This window comes from Camelus dromedarius, chromosome 13 (assembly GCF_036321535.1).
Source record: "Camelus dromedarius isolate mCamDro1 chromosome 13, mCamDro1.pat, whole genome shotgun sequence".
Classification (NCBI taxonomy): Eukaryota; Metazoa; Chordata; class Mammalia; order Artiodactyla; family Camelidae; genus Camelus; species Camelus dromedarius.
Genome location: NC_087448.1, coordinates 55,035,450 through 55,062,129, shown reverse-complemented (window position 1 = coordinate 55,062,129; position 26,680 = coordinate 55,035,450). Strand labels below are relative to the sequence as shown.

The following is a 26,680-nucleotide window of genomic DNA, read 5'->3' as shown; positions in this document are numbered from 1 at the left end:
GGGAAAATGCTTACATTAAATGGAGGAAAAGACTGCAAAACAGTAAAGTCACAGAAGTCAAGTACGGACACCAAAAGAACAACAAAAATCCAGGCATCTCTCTTGGTAGGGAATATACAATTTTTAATTTCCTTTGTTTCTATATATTTTTCAAATCTACCAGGAGCTTGTTGCTATTGTAGTAAGATAACGTATTTTTAAACACACAATTTCTTATTGTGATTTTTTCTGGGATATGAAATTGTGGATCACCTTTATTTTCTAGTGAGTTTTTTTCATTCATTCTTTTATTCATTCCAACAGTCCATTTGTGGGAAGGACAATGCTATGTATTTAGCAGATCGTTTTGGTTCTCTTCCTGGACACACCTGATGACTACACTTTCCCATCTTCCTTGCCATTGGCCTTGGGCCATAGGGCTGGGCTCTGGCGGATGGAAATGGGGAAAAGTGCTATGTGCCTTTCAGTCCTGGCTGTAAGCCCCTGCAGGATCTACCACCTTCCAGGGCAAGTCTGAGGATTCAAAGCTGGCATTATTACAAATGGGGAACTCTGGGTACCTGGGAGTCTTTCCGCCACATTGGAGTAATGATGAAAACAGCCAAACTCCTACTGTCTGAAGCCACTGAGATACTGGGATTGTTATAGCAGCTCATCTATCTTTATGCAGCATTACTATCATCAGTAGGAAAACAGAAACTAAAATGCTCCTTCCATACTACAAACCTTCAATAGCAGTCTATGATCTAGTGAATGTCCTCAAGATGGCAAGGATGACAAGGTCTTCCATTGCCTGGTCCCACACACTTCACATGCCACAAATCTCACTGTCCCTCCTAAATGCTCCCACAGCTCCTGGCCCCATTCTTCCCCATTACAGTACCAAACAAAACTGCATTGTAACTAGTTGGCTTGTCATCAGTCCCTTTCACTAGACTGAGTCTCCACTAGGGCTGCATTTGTTTTTCTTCTTCACACATGTACCTTCAACACTTAATGCCATGTGCTGGGCATACAAAGGATGCTCAATGAATAGCTGCTGAATGAATAAATAATGTGCTCCTAAGTGTTCACAGCCCCCTAAAAACCAAGAAATTTTAGAGCCTAGAAGGTAGAGAAAAGCAATTCTCATTTTATTAGAATATATTCCCTTCTGAAACAAATTTTCAATCTCTGAGTATCTGAGTAGCCAGCCTAAAGCTTTTACTTTATCACTGACAGGACACCAAGAGCCAGGAATCAAATGATACCCTTTTTAGACAAGAATCGCTTCCTAGACTAAATCCTTTATGAGTTGGTGAAGCGTTAAGTTCTGACTTCTTAAATTCAGAGTTGAAATTTCTTTGTCTTAGGAATTTTACATTGAAATTACTTTTAGTTATTTTAAATCTAAATTATCTGATAGGAAGCCACCTTAGGAATAAATGTAAGAATCACCACTGTAACTCGAAATGCTCCATTCGTGAGGGAGACAGTCTCAGGAAAGCACTATATTTTATGCTCCTTGGAAAGCTTAGGTTTAATGATAGCCCTTCCATTAAATACAAAAGCACTATTTTGAGGATATGAAACACATCTTTCAAAGTTGAGTCTTAGATGTTACTTTAATAGTACCTATGAATAATATAGTTATTTTTAAAGTTTATTTTATTAAAAAATAAACAAACCTATGACTTTACCCACTGTAAATAAAAAAATCCAGAGAACTGGATTTTTAAGAAAGTTTCTTCTTTAATGGATTACCTCAAGATATGAAGAACCAAATTACTCTTTGGTTTTATTATATGGGAAGAACAACACACAGTCCTTTAGTCAAACAACTTTGTGATATTTATATTCCATTGCACAGGTAGAGATAATACAAATTAGTAATACAAGTTATTTCTTAAATTCCAAACAGTTTCTAAAATATTATTACAGCAGATGTCTAAGATAGTAAAACATCGAGGTGGAAATCATACTCTAAGTAGTTAAATATGACACTGAAAATACTGCACATTTTAATTAGAGGAAAATTAAAGTATCTGCTCAAATGCTCTAACAAACTAAGTGGCAGGGCAACAGCTACAAATAAGTCACTGTGGTCCATTTTTACGTGTGCATATATGTGATGATTAGATAGCCCCTCCTCTTGAAAATGTATTAAGTAAAACATAAAAATCTGGGTAAATGAATTAATGAAATTTAAATTCTTCCTAAGACCTAAGATCTATGGTGAAGTGTACTATTACCTATAACTTCATACAACTACTAATTGAAGATAAAAGACACCACACTTGGAAAGAAAAAAAGATTTTTAAAAGGTAATGGTTTTAATTGAATCAATGAGATGAAAAGATAGTGAAGCCTTGTTTGCTACTTACATGAAAGAAGATTTTAAAAAATAATCACTGCACAAAATACAAAGGATGTAGAGTTATGCTGTGATATTAAATTTTTCTCCATAATGTTTTTCTTGACTGTTCAAGAACAAATTAAAGTTTCCACGGCAAATTTGTTTTCAAAATGCCGAATCGTAACACAATCGCTGACTTCACGTTTCTGAATACCTGTTTGGAAGGGAAAAGTTTTAAAATTTCTGGTTCTTCAGTAATAAATATTCATATTAATCTTCACAGTTATTATTTAGACATATAAAAATATTTTACTCTATATTCCATTAACTTCTGTATTTTGATTTCTTTTTAACACTGCAGAAAATAATTTTCCTCTTTTCTGAGCTAGGTATCTTAACAGGTCTTAGTAACAGTTAATAATGCCATACATATAAATTTATGACCTTGAAGGCAGTGGAAATATTCTATATTTTGACTGTGGTGGTGATTTGTTGAAACTCAGAACTGCACGCTAAAAAGGGTGCATTTTATTATATGTAAAATTATAACTTATTAAAAAAATAATGAACCAAAAAGATCACTTTAAAATGAAAGAAATCAAGCAGTAGTTTTCAAGTGACTCATCAGCTGAGGTGAAAGAACAATATTATTAAAAGTGCTTGTTAACAAAAAGGAAAGCACTTTAACTAGGTGCCACAGCAATTCCAAAGAAACTGCACCATTGTGTATCTGCACAGCTCTTCTTTCTAAAGCTCTGTTACGTGCCCTTTCATTTTATTTTTACAATAATCTTGAAAAGAAATGGAGAGATAATGTCATCACCTGAGAAAACAAAGGCTCAGTGATTTGGCAAAGCTACATTTGTTCTGTCAATGCTCTTAATTCTTCTGCTGAATTCCTTTCTAATGAACCTGACTCTGGTTATCTTCTATGTGATCCAATGGCAAACTCTGCTTAGAATCCAGATCCCTGAGCATAAACCTGAAGAGCTACTTTAGAGACCCTCTGGATAAGAACCTTTCACAGTATGGCTGAACCAAAGTGGTAGGATTGAAAGTCGGACTGGGTGCCTACATGGAAAGTGAGGTAACAGCACCCCAAGGAAATGACATTTCACATTCACCTGTTCTGTCAGAAAAGAGGAGATATAGAATTAAGATGATCCTTCAGAAATCTAAAAATATTACATACTGGTACAATATAGTTTTATTTTCTCTCTCATGGCAAGCATATTGGTAACAATGTCTAGCTTACATCTAAATCTAACTTAACGCAATGAAGTGAAGCAAAGTTTTTTGCTAACACTTTGACTTAAGAAGTATTACCTTTAATGGTTTCCCTGCGTTGCAGTTTGTAAGTTTCCTTGTCATGGCACAGTCGATAAATATAGAAACCCAGGTGATCAATGTTTTCAATGCGATCAGTGATGACCATGTGTTCATGAATCAGATATGACTGAGGCAAATAGGTCCCAGCCTACATTTGGAAAAGAATGTATTACACAGATATCTCAAAACATACACTGGACAGATGAGGAAAAGACAAAATTCTTAGAGATTATAGTATAGAACAGAAGTTGGCAAACTATCACTCATGATCTGTTTCTATAGTTTTATTAGAATATAGTCATGCCCATTTGTTTACATATTACCTATGGCATCAAAACTGCATAGTTATAAGACAGACCTTATTTCTTAAAAGCCTACTATTTATTCTCTGGCCCTTTAGGAAAACATAAATATAATTTTAAAAATTATATTTTAATTTCAGTTTCAAAATATAAAATATTAAAAGAGACAAGGAAAAATCCCAAATCCAAGACTGTTAGTTCCTCTTCATAAAATGCTTATCAGCTATATTTCCAATAAGATGGGCTCCTTTAAAGCTAATTTCTCAACAGAAAATTCTAAGATGCTCTAACAGTATCATTAACAAGAAAGAGTTAAAATTTTTATACCCTTATGTTAATAAGTAATTCCAGTAGGTTCCTGGGTGGCATAACAATGGACGTGTTCAGAGGAATCACATAGCACTTATCCAAGTTAAGATCTAAATAGGCTGTGAGTTTCTAGGAAGAAAAAGATACATTTTTGTTAGATTAATATGCAAATATTATAAATATATAAATAGGCAGCAACTGGATTTTTAATAATTTGTACCATTAAGATGGGTTGGCTTTGGAATGAGTAAATCACATTTCAACGAATCAAGAATTTGGTGGGATAGGAAGGGAAGTAATCATGGGAGAGGAAATACTGCTACTAGTAAATAAAACTCTTATCAGATAATAACAAACTATTCTAATTAACTCAAATAACCCATCATCTGATTAAGAGACTTAGTCCCTTCACTTACAGACACCTTAACGGGTGTGCGTTAAGACAGACAATGCAAGGAGAAGAAAGGTAGATGGGAGAAGGCCAGGTTCACTACGTCTGCTTCAGACAAAGAGCCTATCAAATGCTACAGTTTCTCTTGCAGGGCAGAAGAAACTCAAGTCTATTTTTTTTTTTAAGGTAAAAAGTAAACTCTAAAAAGAATAAATTAGCAAATATTGACATTAAAACTATAAAAGCATCAATTAAGGGATTTGCACCTTTTTACAGTTCAGGGTACCTGCCTCACCTTGTTAAAGTCATGAACGATGTTGGCAGGATCACTGTCCGCAAACTCTGGGACAGGCACACTGATGAATTCAACCTCATCTTCCTCAAAGATCTTAATATTTTCCTCAATCGTCTGGTATCGAGCAGCTGGGGCATCTGCAGAAGGCTCATTTAAGATGACATCGTCTTTGATGTACTTTATTCCACAGTAGTAGACGTCATCTGGCTATAGAGAGTTTAAACACTATTTCAGCAATTCGGTAGGAGACAGGTTTTTAAATGTAAGCATTACTTAAGCTGCCACCTTTATCTAAATAGCATTTGCTTGCAAACTGCTACTTTTAGATGACAAGTCAGACAGTTTAATTACAGAGCTAACACATTCTTTAAGATCAGGTTTTGAAGTATTGTTTAAAAAAAAAAGGCTTCAGAAGGAGAAAAGCAGCTGATTTCTCCTTTACTTTCTGTGTTCAACAAAAATAGAATATAAAAGCAATTATCCATCTGATGATAGGTAAATCTGAAGAAACACACAGGTCTATTCCTACCTGTAGGCCTTATTTTTATAAAAGAATATACTCAGAAACTAATAATGTTTTTCTGAAAGAATATACTTCTAAAACTTTTTGATGTGATTCACTGATTACATGGTTTTTCTCTTCTTAGCCAAAAGAGGGTTAGTTTTTCTGAAAATTCCACAGGCATACAGGTAGTTCTGATTTTTCCTTAAAATGTATCACAATTAAGTGGAAAATATCAGATTACAGAAAATCATTATAAATATTTTTTAAGTATGCATATATAATAAAGATCAGGAGTATATAACGAAGCATTAAAGGTCAACAAATATCTCTGGATAGTGGAATTGCGAATGATTTTTATGTCAAAAATACATCTCTTGTAAGAAGTTGCATTAAGATGAGTAGCATTTCACTATTGTCTATCAACATGCCATTATCTCAAAAAATACAGAAAATGAGTATAAAATTTATACATCCTCTGTAGACTGTTTCATTATTTTAATAAAATCTATTAGTCAACAGTTTCTCCAAACTCTGGTATGTTAAAAAAAAAACAAACCTACTGAATTATTGCCAAGAGAAATAGATCACAAAACAGAGATCATAAATCATAATAACTGTAATCAGAAGAAAAAAAATTTACATCTGTTAACCCACTGGGATGGGTTACATTTCTGTAGTAAGTTATAAACAACTCTCATCCTAAATTATTTCAACATTATTGCTGAAATCACACTTCTTAAGAGAAACCAATGACTGGGAAAGAGCAGAGAGAAATGGAACCAGTGTACTCTGGGCCCAGGAGCAGAAGGCTACTATGGGGAAAATGTCCATCAGTCTATAGTCTATCAACATGACATTTGTGGCAGTGTATTTATCTAGCAATTGAAAATACTGTAATTTAGCCCTTAATTATGGTAAGAAAACTGAGGGTTAATTTTGAAAAGTCATCCAACAATCTATACCCTTTAGTCAGCAACGTTTCAAAACAACGTTATTCTGCTTTTAGTGACTGTCCAATGGGTTCAGCAAACTTATGTTCAGGAGACTTTTAAACACAATCTTAAAATAGGACCACCATTCTGGCTAAAGGCCACAGACAAAAAGTGCAGGCTTCAAACAAGTTTGGGTCAATTTTCTAAAACATGTAAAGAAAAGGCTAAATAAGTCTTTAGCATTTTCCCACTTACTTGAAGTGCAAAATATTTGTACAGGTATGCTCCTCCTAGAATGACACCTGCAAGCATAAATGCTAGTCCAAAGCACATGCACCAACACCAGGCTCTTCTTTGGCCAACTGGTACCACTTCATCTGGGTCCTAAAGTACGAAAAAGACTGATGGTCAATATCTTATCTCCAGTCAGAATCACAGAAATGTCAGGACTGAAAGAAACTTTAAGGATTATCATTTTACAAACAAAGATATAAAGACCAAAGGAGTCAGGTTTCTAATCAAAGTCAACCCAGGAGTGATTAAGCAATGGTGCCAGGTCTCAGCACAATTCCTCTTGGGCTGAGACACCAGTCCCTTGGGAGAGTTCTGCCTTCTTCTAACTTTCTACATCCCACCTACTACTCATATCTCTAGAGCAATAACATACTCCATAATTTCTATTTTCTGTGCATAACTTCTGGTGATTCAAGTATCTTCTAACATTTAAAAATTCACAAAAGGCTACAATACAACTTTGTCATGCAGTATTATGGTGCTGAGTCTTGTATATTACAAGTTCAGGGTATATGAGATTATTTATAAAATTATGTGTTAGCCTACTGCAAGTAGTTAATATTTCATACTAGGTATAAAGCCATTCCCAACCACATACAAGAAAAAGTGACAGGAAAATCGGGGACAGACCAAATAATATTAAAATTCTTTATACAATTATAATCTCAAAAAGTAGGATGAAGGTATCTAGAAATAATCCTATTATAATTCCACTGCTCTATCCTAAAGAATCCCAGTTTGACAAAGGTCTTCATTTCTTAAGAAAGAAGCAGCAGAATATGGAGGAAAAATTCAGTAGAAAAACTTACTTACAAAGTCAAGAGATGTACAACTAGCATACGGTTGTTAGAATTCTGATTTTGACCCACTTAAGGAATTAATTTAGCACTGGAACATCATCTAGGGTCATGATATTCACTGTCCTTAGACATACTCCCTGCCCTTCTAACTCAGTCCTTCTACTCTGTCACTTCAGGGTTATAGCTAATTTCTTATTTGTACCCAGGTTCATGTGCAAAAGAGTTGACAAATGGCGATTAGCTACTGGCTTTATATAATTAGTGGCTCAAGAAATAGCACAGACAGCAAAAGAAAGGCTCCAAGTGACTTGAAACCAACATAATAAAAGATGTTCTACTTTGTGTGTACAGTCTCTCAAGTATGTGACCTGTCCTTTGCTTGGAAGGCTCAATATAGGATGGATTCAGGGAGAAAGCAGACTTGACCAACACCTCCACAGATAAATAGGCTATAAATGAAAAGTTAGGAAGAAAAACTGTATGAACAGTGCTGGATATGGTTGAAGCAAGAGTTCATTTAGGGAAGAAAAAAAGCTAAGGTTATGTTTTCAATTCTAAGATGAAGAATTTTAACTTGGTACTGCCAGGGAAAAGCCCAACCCCAGAAGGCCCAGACAACCAAGAACAATTTCAGGTTAGACAGTGTGCACCTAGGTTATCTGAAGTTTAAACACAGAATTTAACACAGTATAACAAATGCCTTTCAATCTAAGGACTGGCTCAAACACTGTGACAGAGCTACACTTTGCTGTATTAGGCGTAACTGTCAATGCGTGGTATGTACACTTAAGACAACAAGTGCCCTGCAAGGAAGTAGTGTGTACTGAGAATAAGCCCAGAGGAATTTCTCAAGTCATATAAGATATCCCATCTGTGTCCAGAAAGTTACAAGAACTCCATTGACTCAAGTATTATGCAACCTGAATGATAAAGTACATATAGTGTTTTGCTTGAGCCTTTGTCTGACGTAAGTATCTAAGGAGATAAGAAACAGTTCTTAGCATAATTAATTTTAGGGTGGGGGTAGGGTGGGGAGATGAAAATGACAGCTGGAAATAGTCATTTCTAAACATTTAGTATCAGCTGCTGAGACAGTCAAATGTGTGTACAACACCCACCCTGTTTGGCAGGCTCTCTTCTCTAGTAGCAAATAAATGAATAGCCATAGAGCCCGGGCAGACCCTTGTAAAAGAATATGCAGCCCCAACTGTTACATTGATGACAAGTTTCCAGGCCTTTTGATCTATCATTTTTAGCCTGTCAACAAACAATATTTTTGAGAATAAATTATAAATATCTACCACGTGCCAGGAGCTGTGCTAGGCCTGGGTATATACCCTCTGCCAAGAAAGAGATCATTCAGATCAGCCTAGAAAATAAATATACAAAGAGAACATAAATATGATATAGGCTCTAAGAGGAGAAGGTAGAGAGCACAGAAGGATTTGGGGACGACCTCCCAGGGGAGAAAGAACGGGAGTGGAATGAAGGAAAAATACTCATTACCGAGGCAGAAGACAGAGTTAAAGGGCAATATATGTAGGGCAAAGAATGAATGAAATCAAAGATCAGAATACATGACATCTCCAAGGACCACCTGTGGTATGGCCGAAGTGTCCACCATGCTACTGAGGGGTGCCAGGGAGGAGGAGATATTCACAAAGGGACTCTGTATGTCATGCTATGGAGTCTGAATTCTCATACTCATTCAAAAGTCACATTTCAAAACTATGACAATAAAACAAAAAATTTAAATTTCTCAAAATAATATAACTTATAAAATACTTAACTTATTTACAGGTCGCTTGTTCAGCACCTCAACAGTGTGAACCATGGCTTAAGAATCAGGAAATAAGAGCCTGAATTGCCAAATTACAGACCCAAAGTCCATGTACCACAGTCATCTATTTCACAAAAGGGTTTTAAGGTCTTCAAAGTCCATCTAATCTCTTTTCTTCTGTGAATTTCTAGTGATCACTCTCTACCTGGCATTAGATTAATTCATAAGCAGATCTTCTCTCTCCGTACTAGGCTAGAAGGTTAGTACCGTAGCTCCAAGCCAACCTTGGCACTTAGTTGGCACTCAACAAATATCTGATGAGTGAATAAAATTTAGGTGTTTTTTTTTTAAAGCTTTGTTATTTATTTTTTTTAATGACCCATAAAAGTTCCATCAGCAGCTAGCATGATAATTAAGGATGAGGGCAACGTAAGAATTTATGACACACAAGAGACAGTGGCTTTTTAGCAAGGAACAGTAGCCCTAAGTACTTAGCCCAGTTCAACATCAAGGGCCTGTTATTTGCAGTGTACTGTGCTAGATCCTGTGGGAAATTCAAATGTGATTAAGATGTGGCTCATATCTTAAGCAATTTACAGTCAAAATGAACAGTATGCATGACAGATAATTGACATTCCCTATTACAGTCTGAGTCATGGGGAAGGGATTATATTTAAGATAGAAAAGTTTTTAACCTAAGTGATTTATTAAAAGTGCATTTTAAATGACTAAATTTTAAAACTTGAAAGAGTAAGCTTAGAGAAAAAAACATACAAGATTTAAGAAGAAAAACCCCATGACCATCTCAAAATGTGAAGAAAATGCATTTGACAAACTCTTAACTCCCATTCACAATAAAATCTCCTTGCAAACTAGAAGAGGTGAAATTCTTTAACATGAAAAAGGGTAATGAACAAAAATCTACAGCAAACCCACTTAATGATGAAACTCCAGAATTATACCATACACTTTAAAGTCAGGAATATGTGGGATGCCCACTAAAATTGATTCTGTTTTCATTCAGTATCATTCTAGAGATCCTAAGTACAACACAAATATCTTTTAATGGATGAATGGATAAATTGTAGTATATTAATACTGAATCTCAAAAACATTATAGTGAAAAAATTCCAGCCACAAAGAGGTAGGTATAAAAAAAGGTAAAACTATAATGGTTGTCATGGCAAAAGGAAGATGGAAAACAGCCTAGTGGTTGTCATGGCAAAAGGAAGATGGAAGAGGCATGAGGAAATTTTTTAGGGTGATGAAATGTTTCATATCTTGATTATGGTAGTGGATATATGACTTTATACAGTTACCATAAATTCAATCAAATTGTACATAAAGTGGGTGCATTCTGTTGCATGTAAATTGTCTTCCAATATGGGGAATGAGAGGGAAAAATAAATTGTTCCTATACACCAGGCAATAAAAGAAAGTCTAACAATACCAAGTGCTGGGGAAAGTGTGGAACAATGGGAATTGGGATTTTCCAATTGACAGGAAATGGTACAATTGCTTCAGATACCAATTTGGCAGCATTTAATAAAATTGAAGATAGATAGATAGATAGATATCTTATGACCCAGCAATTCCATACCTAGCAATATAACCCTAGAAAAACACTTTTGTACATAAAAAGAGGCTCAATAATGATTACTGCAGAATTGCTAATAAGAAAAGAATTGGAAGTAACCTAACTGTCCATCAAGTAAAGAATTAAAGTATTACAGGTTTGTATAATAAAAGTTTAAATGACATCAACCAGCACTGTTGAAACTGAGATTAATCTCATAAACATAATGCTGAACCAAAAAAAAGAGAAAAAGTCAAGTTGGATAATAAATACACTATATGAGACTTAACACTTAAAAAACATTAAAAAAGAACATATAAATAGTACTATAAATGCTTTTTTAATGCTTGGATTATTTCAAAATTAACAAACAACAAAAATCAACAAGAAAAAGGAAAACCACTCATGAACAAGAACATCTTCACTGGGGTATATAACTTTACTTGGCCTAGTTTAAAAACAAGTCACAGACATTTCCTCCCTTGTAACTGCAATAAAACTAGTGCACCTTAAATTATGCTGATAAGGTAAAACAACTCCCACAGGTGCTGTACAATTATCATCTCATTAATCTTCCTAAAACCTCAAGTTTTTACCCCAGTTTATAAATGAAGACACTGAAGCACACGCTGGCCTATAATCACCCCTCAACAGTCGGTATAGAAAGAAATGGCTTCAAAAGCATTCTCACTCTTGCACTGTACTAATTTCTGGTTCAAATAAATCTTAACATCATATGATAAAGGAAAATTACTTAACCAATTATATCTTAAGCAAAATGAAGACTGAATTCTGTTCTGGTACTTCAATTAGTTAAGAATCAGGTCACCTCAATCAGCTCCCTGAGAGGCCTCAGTAAATGTGCTTCAATGATAAACTTCACTCAGACAAAATGCAAGGGTTTTCATATAATTCTTATTCTGATCCCATCCTGAAAAATCACTCCACATCTTCCAGCACTTCTGTTTGAGCCTTCTTTCTAGAATGAATGAAGAGACATTTTTTCAAAGCTCCCAGAAATACTATTTGGCATTATTAGAGCAAATGCAACAACACTTCAGGAACCAGAATATGAAAGAGGAAAATATCTCCAAGGGTTAAAAATTGGGTAACAAAAAAAAAAGAAGGAAAACAATGGCATAAAAACACCTGAAGTGTAAAAACAGAAATGCAGTAGAGAACTAGTACAATTTATTCAAGTCAGAGTAGAATGGGCCACCGAACCTTCAGAAGTAGATTTAATTATTTAGAAACATGTACGTTTAAAAACACATTTGGTAATATGGATACTGTGGGGCTGTACAGGCCAGCTGCCCATGGATGTCTGGTCTGGCCTGTATACTGTCTCCCAAAATACAGAATTAGCTGCCTATATTTTAAAAATTCTAATAATTCAAATTTTCACAAATAGATTTCTCATGAATGTTCTGGTTTCTCAACTCCTCCCTCAACATTTTCTCCCTAGTGAAGACCAAATACACCAAGTTCTTTTCTACAGCATTGCTTGGTTTTGAACCTTGGTCTTCATTTCCAGCCCTGACTGGATATGCCTCCTTCTAAGAACCTAATTTTAAACCACTCTCCATATAAAGGATTTTGAGTTCTGGGTTTTAGAGACTGGATTAATATGGTGAATAAAGCAGCTTAATTCTTTAAATGACAGAACAGGTATTCTCTCACAAAGAACAAATCCAAGCACAAATGGCCTAAGTAAACAAAAAATGGTGACGGGGAGGAGCTGGGACTAGACAAGTTCAGAGAAAAACAGTCCAAGAGCTATAGGAATCAAAGAGCTGTTCCAGACAACGCCCAGTTCCCAGGACAGGAACAGCAAGAATGATGGTATAACACCATCTGTATGAGGTGCTGGAAAAGGTAAACTGTAGGAACCGGAAACAAGACAGGTATGAGACACAGGATGACTACAAAGTGGTATGAAAGAATGCTTCGGGTGAGGAAAATATCCTGCATCTTGATTGTGTGATTACACAACTATACATATTTGTAAAACTTAACAGAACTGTACAGCTAAGGCGGCTGAAATTTTCCGTATGTAACTAATACTCCAGTAAATTCGAATTCCTCTCCTTTCCCAACTTGTGAGGGGCAAAGACAGTTATTTTTTCCTAAGACCCCATTAAATGATACTAAAGAAGCTGAAAATGATATGAACCTATAAGAAAGAGAAGAAAGACAAAGATGAAAAGACTGATAGCAGACAAGAAATGTCAAAATTTTGGAGGATAGGAAACAGATGGACAAAAGTGGTACTTTAACTTCTCTGCCTCAATATCCTCATCATTGATGGATTAATAATAGCACCTGTCTCATAGGGTTATTGTGGGGATTAAATGAGGAAACACACATGAAGCATTTAGATCACCGTCTGGCAGACAGCAAACAGTAAGTGCTCATTTCTGACTTAGCTTGGAAAGGTAAGCAGAAATAAGTATCTGTTGGGGTTGAAGTCAATAAAAAGCAATCTCCAGCAGAATACTGAAAAAGCCAACTGAAAAAGACATTCCTGGAGAGGAAAAGTAAATCACTTTCTATTCCAATAAGAATTAAAAAATAACAAAAACCTTGGTCATCATTGAAGATCTACTTTAAAATTTCCAAAATGTTTTCCTAACAATACTCTTTGAACCACGAAAGTCACGCAGGTGATCTCTCCAACTGATTACTGTTCTGTAGAATACCAGTGCCATTCATTTACCATTGGTACATGTCCTATTCACCTGGCTTCTACATTAGTTTTCTTTCCCCAGCATAGAAGCATCAAAAAGGCATGATCCAGCAATCTGTTCATTATTAGGAGCACTGATTGGTTAACCAAATACATTCTGTTAAAACACAAAAATCTACGGCTAAGAAGCTAAAATCTATAAAGACACCAAACATTTGCTTACATTTTCTCTTGCTCATTTAAATCAGTAATCTGAATTTTGTTTTCTCGTTTGACTTTTCAAGTAAGACTGCTACTATCTCAACTGTGGTGAGCAAGTCCACATGAGAAATCTTGTGTCTGAAATGAAAAATGGGAGCAGTTTTCCAAGTGATTTACATTATATGGATAATAAAGTTACTGCATTATTTTACACTTGGAATAGGGAGATATTTTAAAAAAAGAGAAACTAACCCAAACTTAGTGTTTACAAAACAGATTTCTCACTGGCATTCTTTTTTGCTAACAAATCCTACAATACACAAGCAGCAAAACAGGAACAAAAAATTAAAATTATGAAGCCACTGCAAAACAATCTAACCACTGGGAGAAATATGAAATCTGAAAGTCTGAACCAAATTATTGGCATATAAAATTAGCACAGGCCTAAGTTTAAAAAAAAAAAAAAAAAAAGGTCAGATTAAAAACAAAACAAAAAAAAAAACCCAGGCTGTGAATGCTTTTAGTGCTGGATTGTAATTTAATCACTTTTACATCATCAGGGACAAGCAGAGTCCATAGCAGAATATTAATTTAGGAATGTCTTAAAATTTTTCTGTTCTTTTCTCTACATATTTTAAAAGATGACCATTATTTCTGTATAGTGTTTATCCAGTCTGCACTGAAAAGAATTGTACTAGTGAATAATACTTAATGAAATTTCAGCAGGTTTTCATATTCATGTTGGTAAGATTTAACATCAGCGGGTAGTCCGAACAAAAGCCTAGACTACCACTAACAGGCAGATGTTTGTAAACAACAGCATTATACACAAATGTTATTTACTGTTAATAATATACTTTACCAGGGATAGATACATTGGTCAAGATAGATTTCTTCTGCCACTGGCTGCATCATGAGTTCATATAGTTCCTAATAAGAATATCAACTGTCTTCCTAAAAATTTTAATTATGATAGGAATGCTCTACTCTATAACCTCATTATAAAATTAGGTGTCAAGATTAGAGGGAAAAAAGCTAATCTGTTATAGATTCACTTTTGTGTAAATCTTGGATTTTAATGTCATTCAACGAGATAATTACACATTTGTATTCAAATATAAGTGGATCTATTTAAAATGCAGAACTTTTGACAAGAAAATTCCAAGTATATTCTTCTAAAAGCATAAAATAATCAAATGCGGAAAGTTATATCTTGTGATCAAGTTTAGAATTTTGAAAGTTTTACAAAATGACTATTAGAAAAAATAATTCCAGTTCTTGGGACCAGAGATATCTTGTCTCTCTCTAGGGAATAAATAAAAAGTGCTTTGAACCTATGGCTAGCACCAAATGCACATACAGTACTCAGCAGTCATGTGATCTTGCTTCCTTATTCCCTTGAAGCCAGGAGTGCTGTTTTCTTGTGAAAGTACATACAGACATTTCAGTAGGTTGTGATTAATTTGGTTTACATAGTTGGTTGGTCTCTCTCAGCTACACAAGGGATTCTTGAAGGTTGGGGAGCTCAGCTATTTTTAATTTCCTAGTATATGGTCTGGTCATGCAGTAGGTACCTCTGATTATGTGATCAGTATAGTTTGCAGGAAGAAAAGATCCTGTATGAAAGAACCATGAGAGGTCATTTAGTCTAATACATCATTTTACAGATAAATATAATGAGGCCCAGAGAACTTAAGCAAAATCATTTGCGCAGCACCACAAAATAAGGCCTGAATATTACATTACTCCATGTGCATCTTAGGGGAGGAAAATCATGGCGCTATTAGGCCAATGACCTAACTAAATATCAGGTTAGGCAAATCAACTCTGGTCATACTTGAAGTGATACCATGTTACAATTGAATAATACTCATATCCAGCCAGAACGACACAGCCTGAGTTTCTAGAGGTTTTTGCTATCATAATGGGTTCATTTAAACTGAGCCACACTCATAGTAAGCACTATGTACTAACTATTACAACAGTAGTGTTGTTATGATTAACATGTTGGCAAAATTAATAGGATGTTTCTCTGTTATCAAATTACAAAGGATAGTAACAAAAAAGCATTAAAATCATATACACATGAAGCAAAAACAATAAAGGGAAATAACTCAGGCACACCACCATATAAGCATTTCAAAATCAATGAAAACGGCGACATATTCATTACAAAAATGAAACCTAAGAAAAGTTAAGAGTAATAGAGCCACAAAGGAAAAAATCACAAAGTCAGTAGTGAGTGAGTTGTCTCTAAAATTACTCATGAAGAGGACAATTTTGGAACATTAAAAAGGGAGACAAGAAGATGCCTCTTTTTAGGCCATAATGTCTGACCTTAAACTAATGCTAACAATAATGCAGGTGGTTTCCATTATTACCTATTATTAATTATCATTAAGCCTATTTTTAATGTTAAAGGAAACATTCTAATAAATCTTAAAGCTATCAAGATAGCTGAGTTGAAAGTCCTAGTATTGATTTCCAGTTAAATGGTTATCTTTACTGCCTCCTGAAAGCTTATCAGTGATAGTAAAGGGATAAACTTCAAGCCAGAGAATAGAAATGACAATAAAAATTTTGAAAGCCAAAGTCATAAAGAAAAAATCTCAAGCTTCTAGAGGAAAAATAAAACGAAAATGGTCATATTCAAAGAACCAGGAACCAGAATGACATTAGACTGGAAGATAATGGAGTAATGCCATCAAAATGCTGAAAGAAAATTACTGCTAACCTAGAATTTTATACCCAGATAAATTATCAATTAAATGTGAGGATAAAGATTCTCAGACATGTAAGGTTTAAAAAAAGAAAAAAGATCTCCGACACTTTTTCTTCTATTTATAAAACTGAAGATCCAATGCAGGATGGAGGCAAAGGCAACTCGATTCCAGGACAGTAATTACTCACAGGACATCTGTGTAGCAACATGCCTACAGTACAACCAGTCTGAGTGGAAAGACTAAAGCATGACAAGGGGGATATTGCCAAGAAAAACATGAAACTTGGTAAGTTATCTGATAAGTCTGTAGATACAAAAGGCAATTCTACTGCTGTCAGAGAGTCTGAGGATGAATTAGCAATACACAGAAAATTAAGCAATCTTCCCTCTTGACCCAAGAAGCCAATTACCAAATTCAGAGAAAATAAAAAAGGTTTTGTGCAAGAAAGGAAGTAAATAAATTTCACATCAATTATAATGAAAGCACAGACTATCAATTTAACCAGAAATTACTATAACTAAACCAGGAGAACAGATTATATATGTACTATGTAAACATACAGAAAAGGCTAACTATTCACTTTCCATACTAGGAAGCTGGTAGGTAGTATCTAAAATTGCAAAAAAAACAAAAAACACAAATGAAAAGAAAAACCATAAAGCAGCAGTATAAACAAGTATTTAGGGCACGGGATCTCCAAATGTGCTCTAGGGACACCCTTTCGGGAGACACACAGTGTCAAAACTATTTTCATAATAAAAATAAGACACTTTTCCCCCCATTCTCTTTCTCTGGGCAGTGTACAGTGGAGTTTTCCAGACGCTAAATGAATGATATAGCACAACAGGCTGACTGCAGAAACTGATATGAGAATCCAGCTGTCTTCTATTAAGCTATTCAGTTAAAAGTACTGCAAAAATGTAAAAACAGTGTTCCTCTTACTCTTCTTAAAATGTCTTGGTTATTTGGAAATATTTATTATTTATAAAAATGTTACTTATGTTGACATGTTATAGGTTTATTATTATTTTAAATTAGTAAATATTGTTGGAATGTGTAATATAGTAAATAGCAGTAGATAGAACACACATAAATCAAAAACTCTTTGGGATCCTCAACAATTTTTAAGAGTACAAAGGGGTCCTGAGACCAAAAAGACTGACAACCACTAATTTAGAGAGCTAAGATTACCATACCATGGATGGTTGGGCAGGCTGTTATGAGTACAAGGATGCCAGGCCAAGGGGGTCACTGGGACTAGAATCCCATCTATGCTCATGCTCTGCTCATCAAAACCACAGAGGGTACATTTTTCTAATTTGCAGAAAGGTCTAGTGGCCACCTTGGCAATAAAAGACCAGAAGAAGCTAAGGAGTGAACACAATTGCCTCAAATGAATCTACAGGGATAGAAATTAGAATAGTGGTTGCCGCTGAGGGGAGAGGACAGACTAAAAGGACATGAATACTTTCTGAGTCGATGGTAATGTTCTGTCTTGACTGGGTTAGTTCAGATGCATACATTTAAAATTATATAACTGTACATCCAAAAGCTGTGCCTTTCACTGTACATAATTACAGCGCAATTTTTAAAAAGTGGGTTCCTTGGAGATAGGGCAGGACTAGTACTTGCATTTTAAAACTAAATATTACTTTGGTTAAACCCAAAATTGAATTTACAAAATTCTATCAACATCTATTATGTAATGAGAAATGTATTTTTATACAAAAATGGACATAGCTACTGAATGCTAAGGATTTGTATGCTGCAGGAACGAATCCTCCCCAGAATACCTTAGGGGAGGAGGTGTGCTTCATCAATGATATTGTTATGTAACTGACATGCGAAGTAGGGATAAGCAACAACAGTAACACAGGAAGTAATATTCCAAAATAAGAATGCTGAAGGGGGAAAGGGAGCACTTTATAATAGATGGGGATAAGGGGAAATCATTAACATTTAATGAGTTTCTATGTACTAGGGGCTCTTAATTCCATCACAAGAACACTATAAGGTTGGCACAACCATTTTACAAATGAGGATAACAGGCTTGGGAGGTTTCCTGACTTGTCCAAGTTATTGTCAGATCCAGGTAACAATATTAACCTTTGCCAGTAGGATCTAATACCATCTGAAAATAGCATTAGGTTTGAGGTATTAGTCCATCAAAAACAATACAAAATTAGTAACTGCTTTTGGTGCAGCCACTATGGAAAACAGTGTGGAGATTCCTCAAAAGACTAGGAATAGACTTACCATATGACCCAGGAATCCCACTCCTGGGCTTGTATCCAGAAGGAAATCTACTTCAGGATGACACCTGCACCCCAATGTTTATAGCAGCACTATTTACAATAGCCAAAACATGGAAACAGCCTAAATGTCCATCAACAGGTGACTGAATAAAGAAGATGTGGTATATTTATACAATGGAATACTACTCAGCCATAAAAACCGACAACATAATGCCATTTGCAGCAACATGGATGCTCCTGGAGAATGTCATTCTAAGTGAAGTAAGCCAGAAAGAGAAAGAAAAGTACCATATGAGATCGCTCATATGTGGAATCTAAAAAACAAAAACAAACAAACAAACAAAAACAAAGCGTAAATACAGGACAGAAATAGACTCACAGACAGAGAATACAGACTTGTGGTTACAGGGGGGTGGAGGGTGGGAAGGGATAGACTGGGATTTCAAAATTGTAGAATAGATAAACAAGATTACACTGTATAGCACAGGGAAATATACACAAAATGTTATGATAACTCACAGAGAAAAAAATGTGACAATGAGTGTGTATATGTCGATGAATGACTGAAAAATTGTGCTGAACACTGGAATTTGACACAACATTGTAAAATGATTATAAATCAATAAAAAATGTTAAAAAAAATTAGTAACTGCTCTGCTTCATTAATTTTCTACTTGAAATCCTGAAGTCTGCTTCTAGAAATCTTTAAGATGCAGTAGTAACAATAGCAGCTAATATCTACTGAGTCTTTCTCTGTTCCAGGCATTGTGATAAACTTTTTACAGATTATCATATTCCCCATTTAGCAGATGGAGAAACAGACACAGAGTTGAAGTAACCTATTCAAAGTATCACAGTAAGTCGCAGAGACAGGATCTAAATTCTAAAAGTACACATGGCATACTCTGAATTCTCAATAAGCAGACAGTGTTGCTTTCTGAACTATACCCCTTTTTTGAGTGAGGGAACTGTGGCAAAAGAAAGAAATTAATTATTTTCCCCCAACCATTTAAAAGTGTAAAAAGCATGGGCTATACAAAAACAAGCAGCAAGTCACATGTGGACACGTGGGCCATAACTTGCCAGCCCTGCTGCAGCTGTAAAATGGTGGCTGGTGTCAGGTCTTCAGGTTTCTGCCTGAAATTCTTATATGAATTAGTTGTTAAATATTTAAAAATCAAGTTTAAAATAAAAACACTGATTCTAGCTTGTCTTTAAAAATTGGAGGATTAAGCGACACTGGATCCATTTTTTTTTTAATGAAAATGAATAGATTGTTTACTATGCAAAAACCCCAGCTTCACTGAATCATCTGCATAGGCCCAGGAGGCACTGAGTTTGCCATCTCTGCTTAAATGCGTAGCATTGCTCTAGCTGAAACTGATAGGATTCGGAAATTTTTCTCTTGGCACTAAAATGAAAGAAAGGTAAAATGAACTGAAGAGAAGGCTATAAAATGAAAAAGAAAAACTGATGTAGTACACATAGCAGAACAGAAACACTAGAGAGTTTGGCTGACAAAATGAATTAAGATGTGCAGCCCTAGACAGACTGACTCTTAAAGTCATTATTCGCAGCATAAAAATGATTCCTCTAGGATGTTGCAGTAAGTGATTTACTTAACAATGCCACTTAGCTTTTTGGTTTCTATATTAAATAATTTTAGCTCCAAGTCATCTAATTACTACTAGAAACTTAATTCAAAGTATTAAATAAAAAATTAGAACACCTCTCTTTACAGGAGTAAATTTTTTTTCATTTCTGTAACTAAAGACTGAAATTCTTCTGCTTAAGAATAAAAAGTCTATATTCATTCTTACTTGATTTTTCCCCAAATGACAGAATTATAGAAATATTTCATAAAGTTTTTTTCTCTAATCAATTAAAGAGCTCAAAAAGTCTTCAACTGTTTAAAAATAATTTTGTTCAATTGTTGGTAACATTGAAAATCTACCTGTAGATTTCTTTTAAGCTACTAAGCATATGTATCACAGATACTTATTAAAGGCGATAATCACAATTAAATGATTTTTTAATGATGTTCTTAGGGTCATATCTGAATAAAATTTTTATTTTTCAACTTTTAGCTGTCTACCTATAAGACTCATTGTTAAGCTCTGTGCAAAGAAAATAAGAGCCAGGAAACAACTCTTTACATATAAGCTTCTTGAAAACATAGCTCCAGTGTTACTACTATTTACAGCATTTAGACAAAAACCACCACATTCAGAAATTCAGAATTGTCAAATCATTTAACAGGCATCAGTTATGGCCTGAAAAAGTCCTTTAATGGCAAAGTCCTTAACTCTTGTAGTCTAAGCTCTAATAAAAAGTGCCAAGTTTAACAAAAAGTTTAAGAGGATGGATTCATTGATGTCATTTTGAAAAGATACAAATATTTTCTGGATCTCCCTCTGTCACTGTAATATACAGAGAAGTCCAAGAAATTTTACTTATAGTATGAATTCAGAAAGTATTCTCCTTTTGGGGGGCGGGGAGGGGAAGCCTTTTAAATACATACTCCAGATACTTAAGTTATGGTATGACAGAACAAGCAAGAGAAATAAAATGTCCCATTTTACATCAAGCTTTAGCACTACATAATGAAAACTTTATAAGTTAAACTCTAAATCAACTTAAATAGGCCTGTACTATGTACTCGGAGAGATATTTCTGGCTAAAACAAAACTTCTATTCACTTAAACCTCTTTTATGGCAGAGTTGAATTCCATAATGTCTTACAGGTCTAAGATTTTGCCAAGGATAATATACTTGCTTATTTCTAGTCTGGAGAAAATACGTTTAAGATGACACTGGGAAGACCACAAGAAGGTAACCTGTCCTCTATACAACATGCAACTTTGTCCACGCTCCGCAGTAGCAGCCCAGGTGGCATGTGTACAGGGGAGGTCCTGCCAAGTCACTTGGTAGCACAGGGGCAATTAATTTATCTCAGCACTAAACCCTCACTTCAGATAGCAGTACCCTCATGAAGATCTAAAATGTAGGGACTGTAAAGTTTTTACTGGCCAATGTTTACAAACGCTGAATTACACAACCAGGCAATGATATGCACTTTCATTAAAGGGAACCAAGCTCCCAATCCCTTCTCTCGAGATCAAAACATTTCAGTAAATGTCATCACATTTTATGTTCCTCCTCCCCCTGCCCCCGCCACCAAAAACAAAAAAATAGGGCACCACCAAACCAACACCATCAAAAAGCTGAATCACCAAAGCCGTCAGTCTGTTTATGTAAACAGAAATGCCAGAAAGCGTAAAGAGCTAGGATCCAAATAGCCATTCTGTGATGTTAACTCGGAACTTACTGGGTTAGTCATCCGTCCTGTCTCCTGCTTCCATCCTGCCCCATCATCTCCCCTCCACGAGAACGTTACTTTCCTCTTCCTTTTAAGGATGTCTACAACTACAACTACAACGTAAGGTAGCAAAGAGGCAACACTTTTCATCAGCAAACAGCTTGCAGGGATACCTATGAAGCAAACTTGAGCTTCTTGAGGCCTGATATTGGGACGGGCATTTCATAATTAGGCATGAAAACAAAAGAGTTATTGACAGCTACTGTTCCACAGTGAGGTAACCCAAAATGAAAACCTAGCTTTTTACATAATACCTCTATCTCCTTTCTCTGTGACCCACAGTTACTTAATATGAAGCAGGGAAATGACATGCTGAGCATGAGGAGGAAGAGAGGGAACAGTCTGGTTAGGGTGAGGAGGTAGTTATTTTTCACAGTTAAAACAATTTGATTCCTGCCAAATATAATTATGTAATTCTAGCATTTTCATAGAATTTTAAAACTGGAAGAGTCCTTTACAGACCATCTGGCCCTACCCTGTCATCTTACAGATAAAGAAATCTAAAAACTTAAGCCCAAGATCAAGAAGCATTTGTGTTAACGACAAAACTGGAACTTCTGACGCAGGACATCAAGCACTTTCTTTGATATTTGCACATATATAACAATTGCCTAAAGTTCAAAGTCTCTACACAAACATGAATGAATGAACTGTTGCCTCTAACATAACACAGGTGTATCCTTTCAAATTCACCTCTGTTACACAAAATATAGGTCCTACTCTTTGCTGTTCTCTACCCCTAAGAGCTCTGTGCCAGTTGGGACAGGTGGAGGAAGGGGAAAACAGTTAAGGAGGAAATGTAGGAAAAGAAACACAAGCAAGCAAGCTAGGTGAGATAATATAATCAATAGACCCAGACGTTGGGATCAACAGCTACTGAAAAGACAAGATTGAAACATGGGGACAGTGAAGCTGTTTCCAGAGGTTTCTCACCCTGCAGTGAGAAAAGAGCTAAAGAAATCGCACAAGACAGCAGCAGTGTCAAAGTACTGGAATGCACGTTACGTAAGCCAGCAGACTGGAGCGATCAGAATTCTGAAGGCATAAAGTAGTAGAATCTGCATTTTTAAACCAGAATCCAGATGATTCCAGGGCGTACTTAAGAGTACATTTTGAGAAACAATGGTCTTCAGGATATTGTGGTCTAAGAGATTTAGAGGTGTTAAAACATTCTTCTGCAGGAGTTCTGGTCTATAACTAGCTTAACTGGATCCTCTCGACCAACTAGGCAAGGAAAGGCCCCAGGCAAACATAGGAAGGCTGATTCTGTGCAGAATCCAGGCAGTCAAATTCAGTGATTACCATACAGTCACCCTAAGGAGCCAGAGAACATTATGTAATCACTGCTGGAGCTCTAAGATGAAGAGATCACAAGTTCTTTCACAAATGTCTGTTATTAAGTAAGGTTTTCATTTACTGTTAAGGGACTGACTGATAAGGATTCTACTTCCAATGTGAAGTAGTATTTTGTCACTCAACTCGCTGAAGAAGGTTTTGAGCTTATAGCTAGCTATAAAAAGAATTACTATTCATTTTGTATCTCCCAATTCATCATCCATGACTGCTGTGTGGTTAAAAAGGAAGACTGGCCCTCACAGCTTAGTTCCAGTATTTTTCTTTGGATATGGGGATCTGAGAAAATAGAAATGGAAAATAAATTACAGAGCTATGAATGGTTATTTTTTGACAGCTGTTATGAACACAGAATTTGAATATGGTATAACTGTGAGAAAATTCTGACAATCTGAAAACAGGGTCACCATTTCAGAAATGAAACAAAATGTCAAAAGCAGATTTAAAGGTGACCAGCAAATTAATTCTGAATTTTGTCCATAGTTTCAAATCTCCTTCACTATAGGAACAGGGAAAAGCTGTCTGAAGTGACATCATCCGATGCTTTCTCCCTCTCTCTTTTTAAATCGGAGGAGTTATATTTGTTAATAGGATTTTTTTTAAGAGATATATAATGGGATTAAAATCTATCTAATCTTTATATATGTATGAGTCTTATGACTGGGACTGGACTATTGATCTATTTTAAGTACAAAGAACGTTAGATAAACATCAAGCTAAGATAGTAATTTGCTGCTGGAATTATCCTCTGGATTCCAAACATTTTCCCTTAAGACCAAGACGGTTTGCAACGGATTCAGGAAAACAATACCAATACCAAAACTCTTAATCCTTTTAGGGAATCAATCCACTTCCTATTTCAAGGCAAGGCAGTCATTTAAAAATCAACCCCTGACGTTTGTGTTTTCAACTAAAACATTTCCAAAAAATAACTACAGGCACGTCCAAATTAACACTATATTTTCAAACATTTTTACAGTGCATTTTTCAGTAGTAGTAATTCTCATTAGACCATATAAAAAACAATGCTTATTACTCATACCTGCACAAATTACTGGGGTTTTTTTTAAAGTTAAAACTAAGTTTACCCTACTTATAACAGGTCTTGAAAAATGCTAGCAAAAAAGTAAAAAATAAGTTCAACATAAATAACTTCTGCAATTAATTTCTACAGGACTAAATTCTCCCAGCCTAAAGATTTGGTAGAAAGAGGCTATGAGGCTTTCCTTTTTAAGTTAACTTCTGAGACAATTATAATCATATCTTAAATGAGTCTAATTGTAAGCTACTAAAACTTACCACAATTATAGTTCCTCTCCTGATTTTTGCTTAGGGCTAAAATGGGGAATTTGTAAAATAAAGGACAATTTTTTAAGGGACATAGGATGTAGTTTCACTTAGTGTAAGGGATTCCCATAAAGATACTGATATAATTTAAAAGTCAGTTATCGGTTTTACACTAAGATCCACATAGTAATTACGGCTCTTTACCGGTAATTTTTTGTTTTAATTATAAAATCAACAACCAGATCCTACTCTGGGGAGACCTTGCTTTCTCCCCTCGCCCGCTCCCTGGCCCCCTCTCCACACCCCACCTTGAAGTTCACCTGCCAATACATAAGGGCCGTGGAAAAAGAGGAGGTAAAGAAGAAAATGCTTTTAAAATTAAGAGGCTTACAGTAGCCAGACTTCGTTCAAGTGTAGTTCAGCCTAGAAACGAAAGTAGGGAATCAACAGAGGTTTAGGCTTTTAATGATGTCAGCCATTTTAGGCACATTATTTACACCGGGAGAAAGTGCCCAACTGTTGTTTTCGTTGTTTTGCATGTCGCCGCTGGCCTCCAGGTCGAACGAACCCAGTCCCGGCCCCACGCACGTTCCCTGACTGCACCAGCGACCGTGAACTCCGCACAGTTCTCCAATCCTTCGTACTCCAGGCCTCCCAAGCCCCCGATCCCGCGCCAGGCACCGCTTTCTGCACACGCACTTTCGTACAAAGGAGCTGCGCTGGACAAGAAAGGGGAGCAGCCCAAGGGAAAGGAGAGCTCGGCCCTCTCGGGGACCCTGTCCCGCGCCCCGCGGGCGCACAGCCGCACTGGCCCCGCGCAGCTCCGCCAAGCGCCCTCTCCCCCGACCCCTGGCCCTCGGACCTTGCAGTCCACGGCGACGGTGTCGGGGGGGATGATAAGCGCCTCCTCGCCGCTCTTGGGATCGTCCTTCTTGGCCTCCTTCTGGGCCAGAGCCGAGTTGAACGTCACCTTCACCATGGCGCGGCCTGGGGCGCCCTCAGAGGGCGGCGGCGGGCTCGAAGCGCGGGCTACGGGTTCCTGGCTGCGCTTGCAGCCTCGTCGGCCGGGCTCCGGGCGCGGCTGAGCGGCGGCTGCGGGGAACCGGTGGCTGCGCGGCGGCGGAGGTGGCTACTGCGGCACCGCTCCTGCAGCCTCGTAGCTCCCGGGCGAGGGCGGAGACGGCTCGCTCCCCGGAGGTGGGGCCGAGGCCCGGCGGACAGGGTGCGCGGGGCGGGGCCGGGGGCCAGCGGGGCGGAGTCGAACGGGCGGACCCGACGTGCCGATCCGGTTGCGGAGTCTGACCCTGCCCTCACCCGGGGTCGGAGGAGGAATGGAGCCAGGAAGGGAGGGGTGCTCCTGGGCGCGGGCCTGGATTTTGCAGTGCTAGATTCGCTTCCAAGCAGTTCACCTCTGAGCAGTGTTGCAGCTTTGTAGCAAAATCTGGTGAACTTTCCTGGGTGCGCAGGGGACAAAGAATTAACCTCTGGCAGCACCAGAGCGACCCTCCCCTGCCTGCTGCTTCCACCGCGAATCTAAAGGCGGTGGAATTGGGGGCGTCCACACTTCCATTTTCTCACTTTATTATGGGAACCAACTCGGTGGAGCACGGAAAAGTTTAATGCTCTCTGTCCTCGCGATCTGACTTCTTTATCTTCCCGGACGACCTCACCCAAGGGCGTTACCTGACTCAGACTTGCCTTGTTTTCTACCCCCCGCTCTCACAAAGTCAATCGCTGCCCTGCCTAATCCCAATGCAGTTCGGAGGAAGCCTCTTGGCAGAATTGTATTTCATACATTTCTAAAGCAAAATGTTCCCCTGCTGTGTGGACTTGGACAAAACCCACTTGCACATGGGGCTGATTTGTGATTCATATCCCGTGATGAGTCTTTAGTAGCTTTCTGCAAAGTTAAAAAAAAGGATAAAGCAAAAATACGTTTTGAAGGGAT

At 36.8% G+C, this 26,680-nt stretch overlaps 1 protein-coding gene and 1 long non-coding RNA gene across 2 annotated transcripts in view; one reads left to right on the top strand and one right to left on the bottom strand.

Moving 5' to 3' along the window:
- The window catches only part of LOC105101805 (uncharacterized), a 29,250-nt gene extending 9,904 nt beyond the window's left edge, over window positions 1-19,346 (top strand). Inside the window, exon 3 of the long non-coding RNA XR_004141310.2 lies at window positions 16,591-19,346. This is a non-coding gene — a long non-coding RNA (uncharacterized LOC105101805). The remainder of the gene's footprint in view (window positions 1-16,590) is intronic.
- ITM2B (integral membrane protein 2B) lies at window positions 1,808-25,917 on the bottom strand. The gene is made up of 6 exons (XM_031466456.2): window positions 25,595-25,917; window positions 6,654-6,782; window positions 4,962-5,168; window positions 4,294-4,404; window positions 3,662-3,812; window positions 1,808-2,549 (listed from the first exon to the last, which is right to left on the bottom strand). The coding sequence occupies exons 1-6, from the start codon at window positions 25,709-25,711 to the stop codon at window positions 2,464-2,466; spliced, it is 801 nt and encodes a 266-aa protein (XP_031322316.1). The 5' UTR covers window positions 25,712-25,917; the 3' UTR covers window positions 1,808-2,463.
- Window positions 25,918-26,680: the final 763 nt, after the last annotated feature.